The sequence below is a fragment of the Trichoplusia ni genome, chromosome 1 (genome assembly GCF_003590095.1).
Source record: "Trichoplusia ni isolate ovarian cell line Hi5 chromosome 1, tn1, whole genome shotgun sequence".
NCBI classification, from domain to species: Eukaryota; Metazoa; Arthropoda; class Insecta; order Lepidoptera; family Noctuidae; genus Trichoplusia; species Trichoplusia ni.
The window spans coordinates 1,149,212-1,166,961 of NC_039478.1; the positions used below are offsets into that span (position 1 = coordinate 1,149,212).

The 17,750-nt window shown below is 35.0% G+C and overlaps 2 protein-coding genes across 4 annotated transcripts in view; one reads left to right on the forward strand and one right to left on the reverse strand.

The window, feature by feature from the left end:
* Positions 1-5,304, forward strand: part of LOC113501432 — an 83,918-nt gene extending 78,614 nt beyond the window's left edge. For all 3 annotated transcript variants that reach the window (XM_026882685.1, XM_026882604.1, XM_026882762.1), the window contains exons 9-10: positions 603-798; positions 4,776-5,304. In XM_026882685.1, coding sequence (XP_026738486.1) covers positions 603-667 — 65 coding nt within the window. In that variant the 3' untranslated portion in view covers positions 668-798; positions 4,776-5,304. The remainder of the gene's footprint in view (positions 1-602; positions 799-4,775) is intronic.
* Positions 5,305-9,999: 4,695 nt separating this feature from the next.
* On the reverse strand, positions 10,000-16,155 carry LOC113501638 (WD repeat-containing protein 47-like; the record flags this gene model as incomplete). The annotated part of the gene is given in 4 exon segments (XM_026882847.1): positions 10,000-12,279; positions 12,490-12,709; positions 14,931-15,086; positions 16,012-16,155. Coding segments are annotated over 4 exon segments (666 nt in total), but the record flags the coding sequence as incomplete, so codon positions are not given.
* Positions 16,156-17,750: the final 1,595 nt, after the last annotated feature.

Genomic DNA, 17,750 nt, shown 5'->3' on the forward strand with positions numbered 1-17,750 from the left:
CAAGTAGCCTTTGCGCCTCTCATACCTTATTTGTGGAAGCTTTTCTGTATTGAATTGCTCAAAAATTATATTTAATATCAGTAACTGACATTGTTAAATGTGTAATCAAAGAAACTAATTGTCCTCGATAAAAATCAATGCATTTGTCATTTCTTGGGTGTATTGCAGTCTATTTCAGTACGTCTTACAAGGTTTTGCTGTTTTAAACCAGTATTGATTTCAGTTTGATTTAGTAGTTGTGCTTATTCTGATTCCCTGACGGAAGATGGACAAGACCGAATTGTTAGACTAGTTTCGAGTGGTTGAATATATTTTAGGCTGACGTTTTCTTTTAAAGACACCTGGGCAAGGGAAAAGCAAAAAGATGTCGGACACGTACACGTACGACAGATTATTTAGAACCTCTCTTTCCCTATTCCGGGGTTGGTGAAATATCTTGGAGACTGCAATCCCCATAGTCTTAATATATCTATGCTACGATATCTCTTCTGGAGTACGTCACAATTTAGAACACAGACATGACAGTTTCGCCAGGACTACATTGTTTCCAAAAGGCCAATTTGGTTTTATGGGAATACTTTAATTAGTTTTTGACTACACAGAAGCGCGCGTCATTTCTTCGCTGTGGATGGAGCTGGAGTCGGAGGCCCCGGTGCCGGAGCGCTGACGCCGGAGGAGCGAGCAGTACTACCGGCCGGTCTCCCGCGCTCGCAACGAGCGCCGGAAGATGTCCGCCGCCGGAGTGCCGCCCGCCGATACTGCTAAAAAGGACTCCCTGTAATCATCACGGATGACTTGGTGAGTTTTTAAATTGGCCTATATTTAAACGACTTCAGCACTTACTTATTTAATAATTAGGTAAGTGTATCGTGGAAGAATTTGGGGGAGGCTTGTGCCCAGTCGTGGTCTACATAAAAAATGTGCTCTATACATGCAATCAAATGCACAAATATCAAAAACAAGAACTGTTATCTGCCACTTTAATCTGCGAAAGATGTGTAAGGTGTGCACAGAGCTGTACTTAAGTACATCATAAGGGTGAATTTCAACAGGTCCAAAAAAATCTTCATTTCCGTGGATTTTTTATTCTTCAACTTTAGAACAATAAAAAATAGTGTTTTCTCAAGTTTTCGATCAGATATGCAGTTTTGCTTAATATCTAGCAGATAGCTTAAAAAACTAACGAGATATACAAGATTGAAAATTCCGTGCCACGGCGATGAAACATGCATGCACGGCAATGAAACAGGCGTCCATGGCAATGAAATGTTATTATAGTGTACAAGAATATTTAAATGATAAAGTTAATCATTGAAACAAAAATAAATACTATTAATTTATACGCAATAATAATAGAATATAATGTGTAAAAATCCAGTCACACATGATATTATTTTTATAATATAACTATAAATAGATACATTCCTGTCTAGTGGCGAAACAAACATAAGTCACGGAAATGAAACACGTGGCCACGGCAATGAAAGGAAACTGTTTTACAAGGCACGGCGATGATATTTTTTTCATTCCCGTGTATTTTTTTTCATTGCCATAGCAAATTTTGTCCACGGAAACCACGGAAATGAGAGCACGGCGATGAAAATCAAGGGGTATAATTCAATTTACTAAAAAACTGGTAATAATTCACAGTAATGAACACTTTACAAATAAGCTAAATATAAATGGCATTGTATTGAATGCTCAATCGAGATTAAAAACTTATTGAAATAGAAGTTAGACCTATCCACGGCGATGAAAGAAAAAATGTCCAGTACCAAAAAAATTGAATACTTTTAACTATAGCTCGAAAACGCAGGCACGTACACACGTCGTTCCTTGTCTAGCCTTTCGACGTTACTTATATGCAACGTTTAACGCAAAACGGGAGCGACGCAAAACGTTAGAATATGCAATATTCTCAAATATGTTTAGGACATGGCGATGAAAGGTAGTTCTGGGACAAATGGTTTTTTATTAACCATACGTTGTATAGTGTAAATATTTGAATAAATGTATTCCGAGTCAATACTCTAACTATTCACGAACCAAATAAAACTAAGTTTTAATATAAATAACGATACATTTTTGATCAATGATGACTTTAATACATCAAGGTGAGTCGTGGACAAACACGGCGATGAAAGATTATGTGGTTTAACTTTTTTTTTTGGAAAACCTATTAATTATATTAATAAAATATTTAGTGCTACAGATAGATTTTTATGTCATCTACCTAAAAAAAAATGTTAGAACATTATAACAATGCTTTTTAGTACCGATTTCATCGATGCCACGCAATTTTTGGGTCCGGGAAATTCACCCATAAAGTTAAATTGCGTTTAAGGACCAGCTACCTGTTCTTCTGTGAGATGCTACTAGTTTCTTTAAAAATAAATAAGTTTTGAGATCTTGCTTGGTTGTGTTAATTTTCATTGATTTATCTGCAAGCCTGAAAAAACAAAACTTGTTAATTCAGCTTCTGCCTAAAAACACAGTCGATTGCCAAATCAAGATATAAAACTCGGCTTAAACGTACCACGCAAAAAGGAAATGTTCTGATCAGTAGATAACTTTAAAGAAAGACCATTACGTTATAAACAAAAGAAATGGTCACGATACGGGTTATACAATCGTCCCGTTCTATAAACTTTGATCATTATAAAGCATGTCGTCAAGAGCTGTCGATAAGGCTCACACGGAAGTATGGACATGACGGATGTAAGCCCCAATCCTGCCTACAAAGACACTTAAGACTTTACCCCACATGAAAACTAAAAGAAAGTATTCAGTGAACCAAAGCGTAAGTATTCATTTTGGGTTCTTATCCTTCGTAATGCCTTCGTAATTCGGCTGAAGGTGGTTGAGTCAGACCCTGCCCGCGGGTCGCTTAGTGACCTTGAACTGCTTTTTTAAGGCCACCGACCGTCTGGGAAATAAATGCAAAAAAATGAATACTGCTTTTGTTTAACACCTACGAAAGTAGAACTCCCTGAAGGTTTTATATTCAAATTGTGATTTATTCAAACTGAGGTCAGCTACGATTGTAATTTTTTTGGTTGGAAAATCTATTACACGTTACGCAACGAAGCTCCTTGTCTGATATCTGTAAACTGATATCTGTACTATTTAAATGGTTTTAATACTCAATGAAATTAAGAAAGTAAAAACCTTGGGGTTTTTCATCTAAAATTTCAGTTTTAAATCGCTAAAAATCAACCTAAAACAAAAAACTTAATAGAAAACGAATATACCACGTATTTAGAAACAATAGTCGTTAACGTATAAGTAGTGAGTTTGTATAAATGTTACGTCACGATGGATCAGCCCCTTGTAAAGCGACACGTGGCAAATGCATAATATAAAATATAGGTACATCCTTTACTTTCATAGAATAGGTACTTGTCCATAATAAACAAGAATTGATTTAAGCAAAGCATTTCTACTTATGTTCGTGTTCGGTTTCTGTTACGTATTTATTCATGAGTCACCAGTAAGTCTGCATGAGAACCCTCTTATGCATTAATAAACGAGTTAGGTAATAATATGCTAAAATCGGTGCCATTTCTGTTTATTTACCAATTCTAATGCACCATATTCCTTGTTGAATAAGGTACATTTTACAATTTACATATCCACGAAAACAGCAGATATTGAACCTTTTTGAAGACTAGTTTCTATTAATCGTAAATTTTTACATTTACAAGTTTTAGAATGTCGTGAACGGTATGTTGTTCATGTTACTAGAGAAAAATTCAAAAATATTGTATTATTGAACGTAATCTCATTCCTTTTCAGTTTAGCAGGTTTACTCCTATGTCGAAAAATATGGTTGATTTTAATCTTCGACTCGTACTTTTAACTGTTCAATTTCAGCTGGTATATCGGAGTAAAATGATTTTTCATACCGATTGCTTTAGGGTAATGAGATTTAGCTATACTTCGCAATATACTGAGATTTATCTTAATATTACCCATATATTCCGCTTTTTTTAAGAATAGGTAGTACCTAGATGAAAAATTTAGTCCTGTAAAGTAGTGCTGGAGTAAAGTTGCCGCGCTACGCCGCGTAGCGAACCGTGAAGAATTTCACGACTGCGCCTTTCTTATTTCTGAACTCTAAGTATAATAAATATTCAAGATATATTGTATATTATTATAAATTGAATTTCTCAGGCTTATATATAATCGAGTGAATTACTCCCAGATTCAGAAACGTAACTTAAGAACTGTCTCTTGCTATTCAAAATATAGACTTATAAAAATTTTGCCAATTCTTTACGAAATATCAAAAAATATCGAATGCTCAGTCAGTCTCACAAAACCCGGACAAGTCAGACACCTTTTAGTTTGGCCGGACACGCAATCAAAAGCCTAACTATATCCGGTTTTATCCGGACGTTTGGCAGCCCTACTCTAAAGCATGCCTTGAGTTAACAGCGACTAGGTTACTTATTGCTTGAAGTATCAGATTCACACACTTCTACTCATCCCTTGTAACGTAGGTACGAGTTCTTTGTACCTACTAACGGTTTTTTATTTATAAGTATTGACAGGACAATCTGCCATGCATGATGTCGCTTAAACAACTCTATATGCCAATCGGAGACAACATGCAGGCTGTCTGCCTGACTGACTGACTGACTGACTCACAGTAAAATATAATAACTTAGGTTATAAATCTTAACTGAATGATTTATTCTTCTTTGAGAATAAGATTTTTGTAAAGGATGTGAAAAAAACTGCCCTTTTTAATTTATTTCTTTCTTTGTTCACAGGCACACGACTCGATTTGGATACGCTAACAGGGTAATGCTAATGAAAATGTTTGTCAAACAAATATAACCTTTATTATGTATAATTAAACACCATTTTACCGAATTGATACCACCGGCACCACCACGGTATAGTTTACCCTAAGCGCTGAACAGGACAGATTTTACTTAATTAATTTAAGGTACTCAATTATTACACACTTCTCAATCTTTTTTTAATATTTCCATATTACACCTTTCGTAATAGTTTTATTGGGTACCTGTTCTCTAAATGTATAATTATTTTAGTTTTAGATCTTTGGGATTCTATCACCCATTAATATACTAATCACATATAACCGATTATATTTAACCAATTTGAATACCAAGTAATATTTCAATTGATGTCATTAGATAGATGTTTTATGATATTGCATACCTACGTACAATCAATTAATAGTTCTCATATTATAACAATTTTAATGGGATTAATATCATTGTAATCTGGTAGAGCGCCGCTTCATTTATTTAGTATTATTTTTTGCTCTTATTGTAATTAATTTTAATGGTGGTTATATAATATATTAAGAATATGTACTTATTATAATTTGTGTTTACTGATTTGCAAATTATTTGATAATAGAATTTGTTATTAAGTATCTACATAAGTAATTATTTTGCAATTATAATTAAGAAGCTTCTATTTAATGTTTCAGTATAATGTATATTTTATTAATTGTTACGTTGTCGGATCATTTATTTAGTTGATTATGGCAATTCTAGTCTTGATGCGTAATTAGGTAAATGTAAGTAGATGTAAGTATTGAATTATTGTATTAGTAAACAATGAATAACTGATTAGAATTAACTACTCTCTAATATTTAGGAGTGATCTTAAGAGACATATTCGAGACTTTACTCATATTTATTGAATTTGTAAATTTATCGTAAACCTTGGCTTTGAAGCCACGACTGCGATCTTTTCTACAAAAAATAAGGACATCCCTTTACTCTCACGTAGCTTTACAAAATGTACTTAAAAAATAATGTTTATTGGTTTTCTTTAAAATTGTGCATTTTAGGTTTAGTCATTGGAGTATTACATGAGATACGATTACCCCTTTTTGGTTCACATTAAGAAATTAACTTGTCTAGCGAACTCTTTGACCACTCTTGAATACATGTAACAGTATACACGACGCACTTATTAAATGTCGACTTTACATAACTTGATATATATCCATAGGTTAATTACATTCGCATTATAAAATTATTATGGCAGTAAAAAAGTAAAAAAAATATAATCCTAGCACATTTAGCATTCGATCGTCAAAGTTTAGACAAGGCAGGCAGGCATTAGCCTTTTGAATGGTGTACCGTAAATGCTGGATAGTCGCACATTTATATAGTAAAATACATTTTGAATCTTTGTTTGTTCAATGTGTTTTCTTGAATAAATGTGTCCTAATAAATCGTGTTTTATTTATCACCACGCTCATTTTCCCACATTTTTATACACTCACTTTTCTTGTTTTTTTTGTCGTTCAAGATGGATTTTTGCAACTCGAATTTGGGGCGCTTCCCGGTAAGCTAGAAGACTGAAATTTTTAGGGTGCCTTCAAAGCCGATGACAATGAAATTTACAGCAATAAAAACGGTTTTCATAAAATTTGAATGACATAAAAAATAGGTAGGCATTTGTTTGTGTGTTGAATATAGAGCTAAATTTAGCTCTAAGAGGAGATATTGAGAGCGGATACCACATCTTAAAGAAGATGCAGACTCATTTCGACATCTTCAACAGTCATAACTATACATGATTTGATAAAACATTAACACGAATTATGACATGATATATACTTATGTACTGACCCAAATCTTTCCATCACTAAGTAGATATATTTACTGGCTTACGGCCGAAACTAATAAGTACTCTATCTATCGATCAAATTGACTATCTACCACACATATAATTTCCATATTACTTCCGTGAAAAGTAAGTAATAATTATTTATTTTGTAGTAAGTTAAAGTCAATTGATATTTCGTAAATATATTTAAACTATACAGGACTTATTTAACGAAATAAGAGTTGGCAAATCCTTGAAACGCAGATACCGATGTGCAGGTGATTCCTCTCAGATTTTTCCAGAAATCTGTTCAGGAAAATCGCGTTTCTCTGTTACGCAGCGAAGTAAGTATTTCTAAAGTGAGTAGGCGCGATAAGGATCAGCCCTAAAAGTTAATAAACCATAATGCAGGTGGCCTCGATTTTCTGGGAAAGCTAAAATTAGTACACTTCCCCTAACAGCCCTCGTAAAAGACGCTTTTGCGGAATAACTCATTTAGCGAGTCCTAAAGATTTCATATTAATGTATGCCTACAGAATTTGAGATCAGGTTGGAATTTCAGATAAATTCGTCTCCCACATTTTGCGGGAGTGTCTACCTAAGTGTACCTACATAAAATATGTAATTCTGTATATTGTATAGTACGACTATATAATACGTGGCCGAATTACCATGTTTCAAAGCTTAAGTGTGTGTTGTAGGCAAAGTAAAACGAAATCTGGTATACAATTAAGACTTTATACAGTTACTCGATAACGAATATCATTGCCATTGAGCGTTGCGGTTTGGTTCTGTGTCATTAAATGCAGGTTCACAGCCTGCTTTTATAAGATGTAGTCATTTCTAAATTCATGAGCTCTAAGTCTTATCATATTTATTTCGCTACGTATCCTTGCTGGAGTGGAAATCTAGATTTAACAGGAATCGACCCGTTCGTTAGAAATGACATAGATTTACCCTAAAATAGTTCCAAATACCCCAGCCAAAAACGGAAAAGGTAAACATAAATAGCGAAAAAACCTAGGTATCCTAACTAAAACAAAACGCTTCAATACTATTTTAAAAATCATTTTTTAACCCGACGTAGCTTGAAAAACTGGGTCTGTCAACTTCACATTTGGGTTAAACTTGCTGTTGACTTAATTTATGGCCTAGTCGAGCACTCACAACTTCAAAGGATTGTGACTAACGTGAAATACTTTAGTAGACGATATTCTGACTCGAGTAATGAATACATTAGTTTCAACACGCTGACTACAAGCTATTTGGTGCGGTTGTGGAAAGGAGACGCCACTAAATGCTGTGGAGTGTTCCATCTCGCTTCAACAATAGCAAATTCTAGTTTAAACTTATATATGCTACTGTCTGGCACGACACTATTCTTTTAGCGTAACTAAGTGTTTCATAGAAGTGTTGTGCAGTCGTTTATGTTTTTTTATTACGTATCAATTTCCTTTTTTAAGCGACTTCAAAAAAGGAGGTTCAAACTTATACTTTTTAAAAATTATACTTTATTTCAAACTTTTTGAAGTCGGTGCCAAAACAATTTTCATGACAAAGAAGAACACTGCTTTATTAGATAATAGCTATTGCCCGTGACCTCGTCCGTGTGTTTGATGATATAAAAAGGATTTTTTGAAATCGGATTCATTTTTTAGTCAACGCAATTTTTTCTTTATAATTTACTATTTGATTCCCTGGTGCCTATACAAGACATCATTCCGCTATCAGCCCGCTATTCTCGTTACAGTGGGGATCGCTAAATTGGACTCTATGCTTAGGGTTCTACGTTCCATATTGCATTGCTGATTTCCGGAAAAGTCCATGAGAAGGTAAATTTGAAATGTTGTTCCACCAGGCCACGTAGCTCAGAGGACAGAGCAACCGAACCTAGATTCGGCGGTCGCAGGTTCGAATCCTGTCGTAGCCATTCAGAAGCATAAAACCTTTTGTTACTTTTAATATTATTTGGATGTTTAATTATCGAATGACTCATCTTTCTTTAGTTTAGGAGGAAGTTCGTAAGATAGCCCAATATATACCGGGGACGCGGTAATTCTTACTGCTACCTCTTTCGAGGGCCACGTTGAGCACGCCGACACCAGCAGAGGCCTCAAGAAAATACTTGCTAACTATACCGAATCGTCAAAAGTACATGAAAAAGGCAAGTACACTAACAAGGCAGAGTAACATTTGAAATGTACTTAGGTACCTTCACGTATGTTAAGAACTCTATATCAGCAAATAAATCTGTTTACGTAGTCCGAAGACGGCTTCTTTTTTTTTCTTGCACGTTTTGCAAAAATGTAGTCTTTAAACTCTGTACTGCCTGGTATCTGAATACTTGACGATTCAGGATTACTTTCGACAGATTAGCGTACTCAGTCTAAACATTGCATCGCATACAGACAAAATAAAGTACCTACGACAACAATAACTCCAAAACTGAGACATAGCGGACATCTACAAGCGAATTTCAATCCTATAACCGCTGAGATAGCTGACAAATTAAATTGGCATATTAGTAACTCGTAGGATAAAGCTTTCGCATTCGCAAACACCTAATATTAAGTTATCGACTAAAGGCGTAAAATAAAAGAGTTTTTTTTGTAAATAATGAGATTATATTCTTAAATAATAATGGATACAAGATAAAGAAATTCGGTTTAAAGATCATGTTACAGTTTTAAGTTCTTCGATGGTTTAGTTACCAAAACAGAATGTTATGTTCTTGTATTAGATTATCATAATGACATTTATCTTTAAAAATAGCCAAATAAAATTTATAATCGTTTCACTGGAAATATATATTAACCACGCGCGATAAATATAATAGTATATTCGTTTTTTTTCCTTATATGTAAAGCCCACAATTTGAAACTATTATTTTAGGATAAGTTTTATATTGCACTTAATGAAGCAAACATTTACATGAAAAGCGTACACACTTTATATAGTTGTACATTTTAACATACGCCTAACAATGAAACGATACAACATTTATTTCACTGTATACTCATCGCTCGCCGATAATACAATTATAACACGTCAAATATCGATAACACATCAATTGTAAAAAATAATAAACATCAAACACTACTTAATGTAAGTACTTGTTTGACAAGGTTTTAATAAGCTAATCAAATAATTTCATTATGAGAGTTAATTTTACCAATGATATTAAATTTGTGCAAAAACTTACACAGTAAACTTGTTTTATATTTTGTTAATATTATATTAAGTAACATTATTATATAATCTTTAAGATTTTTAACTATTAATACAATTATTTCATTATAGTCCAACCAGAAATATAAAAATTCTTATACATGTTACGACACAGAAAACATTTATACTTGCCAATTTTTTAATTTGTACCTTAATATATTAAGAGTCATGTTTATAATAATGTAAAGACGGTTTAATTTTATTCAATTTTATCATTATATTATAAACTGCGTAGACTACACTAAAATAGCGCCTTTACAATCAGTTTTTTATATTACTGGCCAGTCCATACAGCACTGGTGTCCATATATTTAAAGGAGGGATATATACCTACATACATATATTTTCTCATTTTTCTACATTTTTTTTTCTTTCTATAACTTGATATTAAGTATGGACTACAATTTAAGGCTTTAGCGCAATATTTGTCTATGCTGAATCACCCACAAGGGACTACGCGGGTAAAACTGGATGTTTTAAATTGGTAGATGATAAAGCGCGATGTATAAATGGAAGAAAGAGGAGGAAATTATTGTAGGTCGTCCTTACCACAAACATATATTATATCTATAATACATATTCATTCTAGAAAATAGAGAAATCAACATAAATGAGCTTGTCAGTGCTACAATAAACGGCATTTTCCTAAATACATTTAAATTACACAGACGGCTGATATCGATACTCTATACTTAAACTAAGTTATTATATCAAAATCTGATCGTCATATATTTAGCATTTCACTAAACCTAAATAAGTTAATCCGTAACCGTGAACTAGTATTGTAAATAATATCAAGATCAGTACATTAACAAACTAAGGTAAGAATGACGAGAGAAGATAAAAATATAAACAATAACCTCTACTGCCTAATAACATCTTGATACAAGTATTTTATTTTCGTCGTCGTTGTGCGTTTCGTGGTACAGGGCAGTCATCTTAGATCAGTCGTTTTGTTTTTGATCAAGATCTCTCTTTTAGGACAACCAAACAAAAAGATAAAATTCTAAAGTTAGTCTATATTTTTAACTAGTCTCGTTGGTCTTACCCTGTAGCTACAGGCTATGTTTGTGACAAACGATCACTACGTATGGAAGAATACGCGTATTAAAATAAAATACAGTTTAATCGGTGTCCACGGAAGAGAGCGTGCCTCGAACAAACCAATCAAGTATAGAACATTTACAACTAAAGCATATTTACACTTGACCCTAACTTGGCTCTACTTGCATTCAAGTCAAAAATGTGGACAACTGACGAAATTTAAAGCTTTTATTTGGATCGAGAGATAAAATTATTAGCATTCTTTCAGCACAGCACGATTAATCATGGACAAGAAGTAATTTCTACGCGACCCTAATAAATACGGAGGAAGAAAATGTTCGCAGATGTAGAAATTTAAGGAGTTCCGGAAGCCAGTGAGGTTCACTTCTATCTAAAACTCCTGAAAGGCAGATCTAAGTTATGACCACTAACCATTCAACTTCTAGATATCTTACACGAGGCGTCATTAAACGATATTTCTCAATTATTCGCCAGCTCTTTTAATACTTTTGAATAGACCCACCTTTCAGGGCAAATTAACATTAGGCCTAAAATTAAAGGTTTAATTTACAAAAATACAGTAAAGCCGACCTCACTAGAGGTAACCAATTACTTTATCGATAGCTAAATATTCGACAAGGGTTGTCTTGTGACATCCCAAATTATGCGACCACATTGTTTATTACTAGTAGTGCCATCTAGTACTAAGTTTTGATTACTGCTCCATCTGTAGCCAAAAGTTGACGTACATATTATTAAGAAGTGGTCACTTTGTTTTATTTATTTTAACAAATGATCGACCTCTTCGCTTGGTTCAAGAGTACCACAAAGCTGAGACCATTTAATTACTTTCAATGGAAATAAGCAAAATAGTCGCTGGTAGGCTAGCGGTTGGTGCAGTGCAAAGGCGATTTCAGTAACTGTTGTGCGTTAATACTTTTATTAATGTAAACATCGTTTAAATCGCAAGACGTTCGTGGTTGGATTGCATTAAACGTACCCTCGCAATTACCTCCTACGCTTAAGTTCACAAACTTCATACGAGTTAGTCATATATAGACAAATTCAAGATTCTACTAACTCCCCCGCGTTACTGGCGTATTCTATGCTATACCTATATTTTACTAGTTTTAAGGCAAAGCTGCAGATTCACGCGGCGAATTTAGTAAAATCTTTGAGATATGTGGTGAAAGTTCGCCAACGGATTACACTTGGAGGTAAACTCCGCTTATGGGCCGATCGGGCCTTAGTTCTGTGATCGCTAGACGGGCGGTATCGTCCAGAGTACGGCGGTCTTGTCGGCCGACGTCGACAGGAACGAGAAGTCGTCGGGATGCCACCTCGCCGAGATCACCTTGTCGGGGTGACGAGCTACGGGCACGCTGGGCAGGGCGCAAGTCAAGTCACCTGGGTACAAACAAATAAAATTAATTCGTGCAATCGTTTTGTGGATTTTCTAGTAAGTCGGTACAACTTATTAAGCCTTAATAAATTTCGAATAAAAACGCCCAATATAATTAAATTGACATGTATCCCGTTTTATTGAAATGTTTGGGATTCATTGGATTTAATTACTTTACCAAGTTCATAATGACCGGAGATGAATTTTAAACGTACCCTGAAGATCAGTGAGCACGACGCGTCCATCGTATCCGGCTGTGAGCAGGTAATACGCCCCAGGCGAGAAGCGAACACTGCGGAGGTCACCGGAGTGTGGCGTGAAGCGTTGCAGTGCTCGGGAGCCGCGCACGTCGTGGAGAGCGCACGAGCCATCGTCGTGACCGCACACTAACAGCCTGCCGCTTGGATCCACGGCTAATGAAGCCACCGCTGAGCCCTGGTCAGAAATAATAATAATAAATATAAGGAAACCTCTATTCTCTACCCTCTCTCCCCTGTATTATAACGGGCTCAATTGGGACAGGTAATCCTTTTCCAGACGCGGGATTTCGCTAAGTACAAAAAGAATGATTTAAAACGAAACGAAAATGCACGTCAATTTATAAGGTTCCAAAATAATTCATTTTTTCAGACGATTCAGAAGTCGAAAGTTAGAAATTATTTTATCCAATACTGCAAAAAACACAGCAGTGAATCGTAATAGTATCCTGTATCATTTATGCGAATGTAAATAAAGTAGTGAAACCGCTATCTAAATAGTCCATTTAACAATCACATTGTGACCCAAGTTTTCTGTAAACATTCAACATACTCCCACTGGAATGTTATGATTAAGGACAATCTTGATAATATTCTAATTTAAAACGTTATCAGCATATTTGGAAAACAAAGATGACGTATGCGCTTATTATTGAGCTCAGACCATAACAAGGCGCGGTAACTATATGACTAAGTGCCATGTTTAATTTATTTTTAGACACTTAAGATTCCACAGAAGTTGCTCATAAAAATAAGATTTTGCTGCACTATCCTTATCTAATGGACACTCAAATTACTTAAGAATATTGAGAGATTTCACGATGAGGCTTTGAATATATTATTAAACATAATTCGCAGTCCATATGATAGTATTATCGTGGAAACGTGGACGATTAACGCAAGCCACTTTTCGGCAAAGAACAAGTCTGTGAGATAGTCGTATTTCCATAAGGGTTAAGCGTGCGGTCGTTACTGTGATCGCGGCAACCGCCATAAAACATCAGATTTGCATATAGGGCAACGCTAATCAGATATAATGCTTCAGATCTCACACCCACTGAACCTACGACGAACTCAAAGCCGACGTAACGAGCCGGCGGTTAAATGAAAAACTTTCCAGTTGTTTGCTCGGAATAATTTTGTTTATACACTCCTCAAATTTTTAGAAAAACAGAAATCATAAAAATGCTTTGAATTATAAAATTGTTATTCCGTGTTCGGGCTGAAACAATGTTTGGCCTCGTTGCGCGAGAACAAGTTATAACTGTATAGGATGGCAAAAAAAAAGTTTTTGAATATTTTATAATAGCCAATTACTATAACTTCATTTGAAATAACAATAGTTGGTTTCAGCATTTTTGTACAAATCTATGTTGAATTACTGCTAACAAAACGACGTAAGAAACAGTGCTAAGGTTCATAAATAAACAAGAGAAAACTATTCCATATTGTTGGTATAAAATTAATGAGCGATAACTTCGACGAACAATAGACATTAATAAGCCGGGTGTGTTATAAATCACTGTTATTAAACATTGTTTTTCTATCCCACATAACTTTGATTACGCGAACTACGTTCAGTGATCCAAATTGTACGTATAGGTACACTGCTCAAAGGGAATGTGCAAAAAAATATAAACTGTTTACGCACTATTACTTTTGGTTATGAATAACTTGAAATTGAAATGTAGGCGATGACACGGAAACATTAGCATAATGTGACGCGATACAATGACGATGTTGCATCAACGTGATCATGCACTCACAGGCAATATTTATTTTGTATTTGAAGGTAATCTAAAACGCAAACGAGATTTCGCTATTCATCTCTGGCTTTAAATTGCATCAGATAAATCTACATCACATTATTTCAAGAAGATATCTTAAAAATAGCATATTGAAAATTGAAAAATGGAGAGATCAATTATTTTTCGCATCATGTGCGGAAATCGTTTGACTCTTGTTGCGAATGCCGCGTTGAGTGAAAGGGGAAAATCGAACGGTAACAGGAAAAAGGGCTTAATTTATCTAATCGTGTGACCAACGCCATAGGGAGCCCGTTTTAGAGGGTTCCATACTTCCGCACAACCCTAATTTTGTCTAGGGATGACAGTATAAGTAAAGGTTATTTTGTTTTACACGAAAATTGTACATGTATAAATATGTTCTAATGCCAATATAAAATCTGTTTCAAAAAAAGGCAGCAAAAAACTTCTGTTCTTCTAAAATTAAGATTTTGGACCATGGTTTTTAAAGAAGAGATAAATAAATTACACCGACCTTATGGTATTTTTGTCTGATACATATCATACTAAAAAATGGACAAGATGCAAACCTCCATTGCAGACGTCGGTTTAAAATACGACTACTACCCACAAAACATAAGACGAACCACATACCTTGTTCGGTTGACCCGCTGGGGGCGAAATGATGTTAACGCAGCCACCAGTGCGAAGGTCCCAGAACCGTACGGTTTTGTCTTGGCTGCCCGACACGAACATAGCACCGCCCCAGTTGTACAGGGACAGAATGTGCCCCGAGTGACCGCTTAACGCCTGCACATAACAATACTAAACATACAACCACCAATCACTTAGAAAGGTACCCAAGAACAAATCAAAGTACATTTCAAATAGGTATTGATTTTATATCCACGGATTTGTTTTGGAAGGAATTCAGACGATGTTTAGTGCGCTATAAAATGTTTTATTGGCAAGGCACAAATTGAATAGACAATTGGTATTCATAATTACTATGGGATGTCGAGTTTACGACGATAAGAAGTATTAAAGAATGAATAAGCAGAGATCCTTGGGAGGGATTATAAGTGGGGTTGTTAAGTGTAGCATGGAAACCTACGTAGCCGATATAATGACGTGTCCGAGCCCAAACATTTACAGGTCGTGGCGACCCTTACGAAGTATAACCACAAACCGCATGCGTAATGATATTCGCTGCGGATGAGGCTGTTTGTATGAATTCCCCGACAGCCTCGGCCATACAAGGGGTGTTCTAATCATGAGCGTAAACAAAAACACGTGCTAGTTGCATAGACATATAAAATTAGCGGTCACATTGTGTACATGACGCATTTTAGCGCTGGTTTTATGACGGTCAGGTTTTTGATTAGCCTGAGTACATAAAAGTACAACCCAAGTTATTTTTTTACGTATTTAGAGCTAGAATTAGATTAATAGTAATTTTCCCCTTAAATTTTTACCCATCTTATTATTTTAAATTGGATGTTTTAGTTGGTAACATCACAAAAGAACTTAGGTCATAAAACAAAACAGCTTACGAAACTGTGAGTCAACATGACCTACAAACTAGCGCTGAAGACATAAATATTCGAAAAGTTTTACGTTTAAAATAGAGCGCTTTGGTAAAATGGAATGCCAGCTGGTGTAATCTGAGAAAATATTGATGGAATCTTTTGACGACGAGTAAACGTCTGAACTGACGCCATATAGGTGATTTTACCTGGAAAGTTTTGCCTGTAGCGCAGTCGGTGACGTATATCTTGCAATCGCCGGCGCCGCCGCTCACCAACAGACTGGTCTTGTTTGAGGTGTCCTCGATAAAGCACACGTCTCGTACTGTACCGTCGTGCATCGTCAGCTCAACCTGACAACAAAAGAGGTACTCTCAAAAATACGGCTGGTGTAGGTGGTAGAGCTGCAGAGTTGCACTTTTATAATCGAATACTCAATTTGCGAATTTGAAACCAAATTATGAGACAGCAATATCCCTGGGCAAGAAAATTATCTATTACGTAACAAGAGGTGTGATGGGTGTTATGTGTGTGTTCTTAAATTAGTAGGTACCTGTAGGTATTTATTCTCGCACTTGGGGTTCTTTTAGACAAATGAATAAATTTTACAAAATGTCTCAAGTCTTGCTGTTGCAAAATACTTAATAACCATAATAAGTTCGTAAGTACCCGACAAGCTATCTGACCTTTAATGCGAAGATAGATCGTTCATCTCTATTTGCAAAAGTTTGATTGATCGTGATTTTGTTTCATTAAGTATCTGCCAAGTTTTCTGCTCTATTGGAGATTGTGGTGACAAATTTTTTTTTGGTAGCAATCACTACCATATGCATCTACTAGTTATATAAAAACTATATTAGTTATTACTAACTAATATAGTTTATAAATAATTAAATATAATTTATATAACTATACTAGTTATATAAATTTTAATAGATGACCAACTTTAATCCAAAAACGGTAAGATCTGTATCATTATGTTTTCAAATATTCATAATACCAGTCTAATATGTGGCAGACAAACTTTCATCTTACGTAATTCCACACGATTTTTGTGTTCAAACGAACAGTCTGCAGCTAGTATTCGAACACGGAAGTGCGATTAGCGGAACCCGACACACGCATTCTTGCTAAACTATTCCGATCATTGCTAAGGTTGAATGCGGAATTTCTAATAATAAAAATATCGCGCAATTTCATTCATATTCACGTTCTGGAATTTTCAAGTTTTCACAATAAGTGCAGGTTGAGCGGGTCTCGTGTTTTAATATTATGCGCACTTTATATTCCCGTATGTGGACCAAATATTGTGTTTCAAATTCACACAATAAAGCGATAAACTTGTTACTTGTTTGTTTTGGAGATATTTAAGATGATGAACAATATATACCATGACCGTAGCGCGAGATTGATGAAAACTTCGCGACAGGATTTAATAGTCGATAAATATGTATTGCTTCGAGTTAAATCTTACTTAACTACATCACTTACTATTTATAAAATAGATAACGGTTAGATTAACGTTTTCGACGATGACCTATTTCCATTATCTATTAATATTAAGCTATGGAAAATATATAAATAGAGCTATAATAAAACCGTGTTCAATTTCTCTTTCTACATTACTTTCCAAAGTTTGAGATCAAACGACTTAATTGAAGGCTTTGTAGTAGGTACCTGCTACGTAATCCAATAGCTCAATCTTGACAAAGGTTGGAGAAATCGTCGGCTTATTATGGTTTTATTGACATCTTTAACATTGTATTATGTTGTGTATATGATGTTATAATGTAGTAGCAGTATTACAGTTGGATGTTTAACAACAGCTACGTTCGAGTTGTTTACGAGCTCGCGACACATACGCGATTAATCGTGATTGACAATCGTTAAGAGAGCGCTTTGTCGTCGATTGACGTTGAAACGTATCGATTGTCGTACAAATTGCATT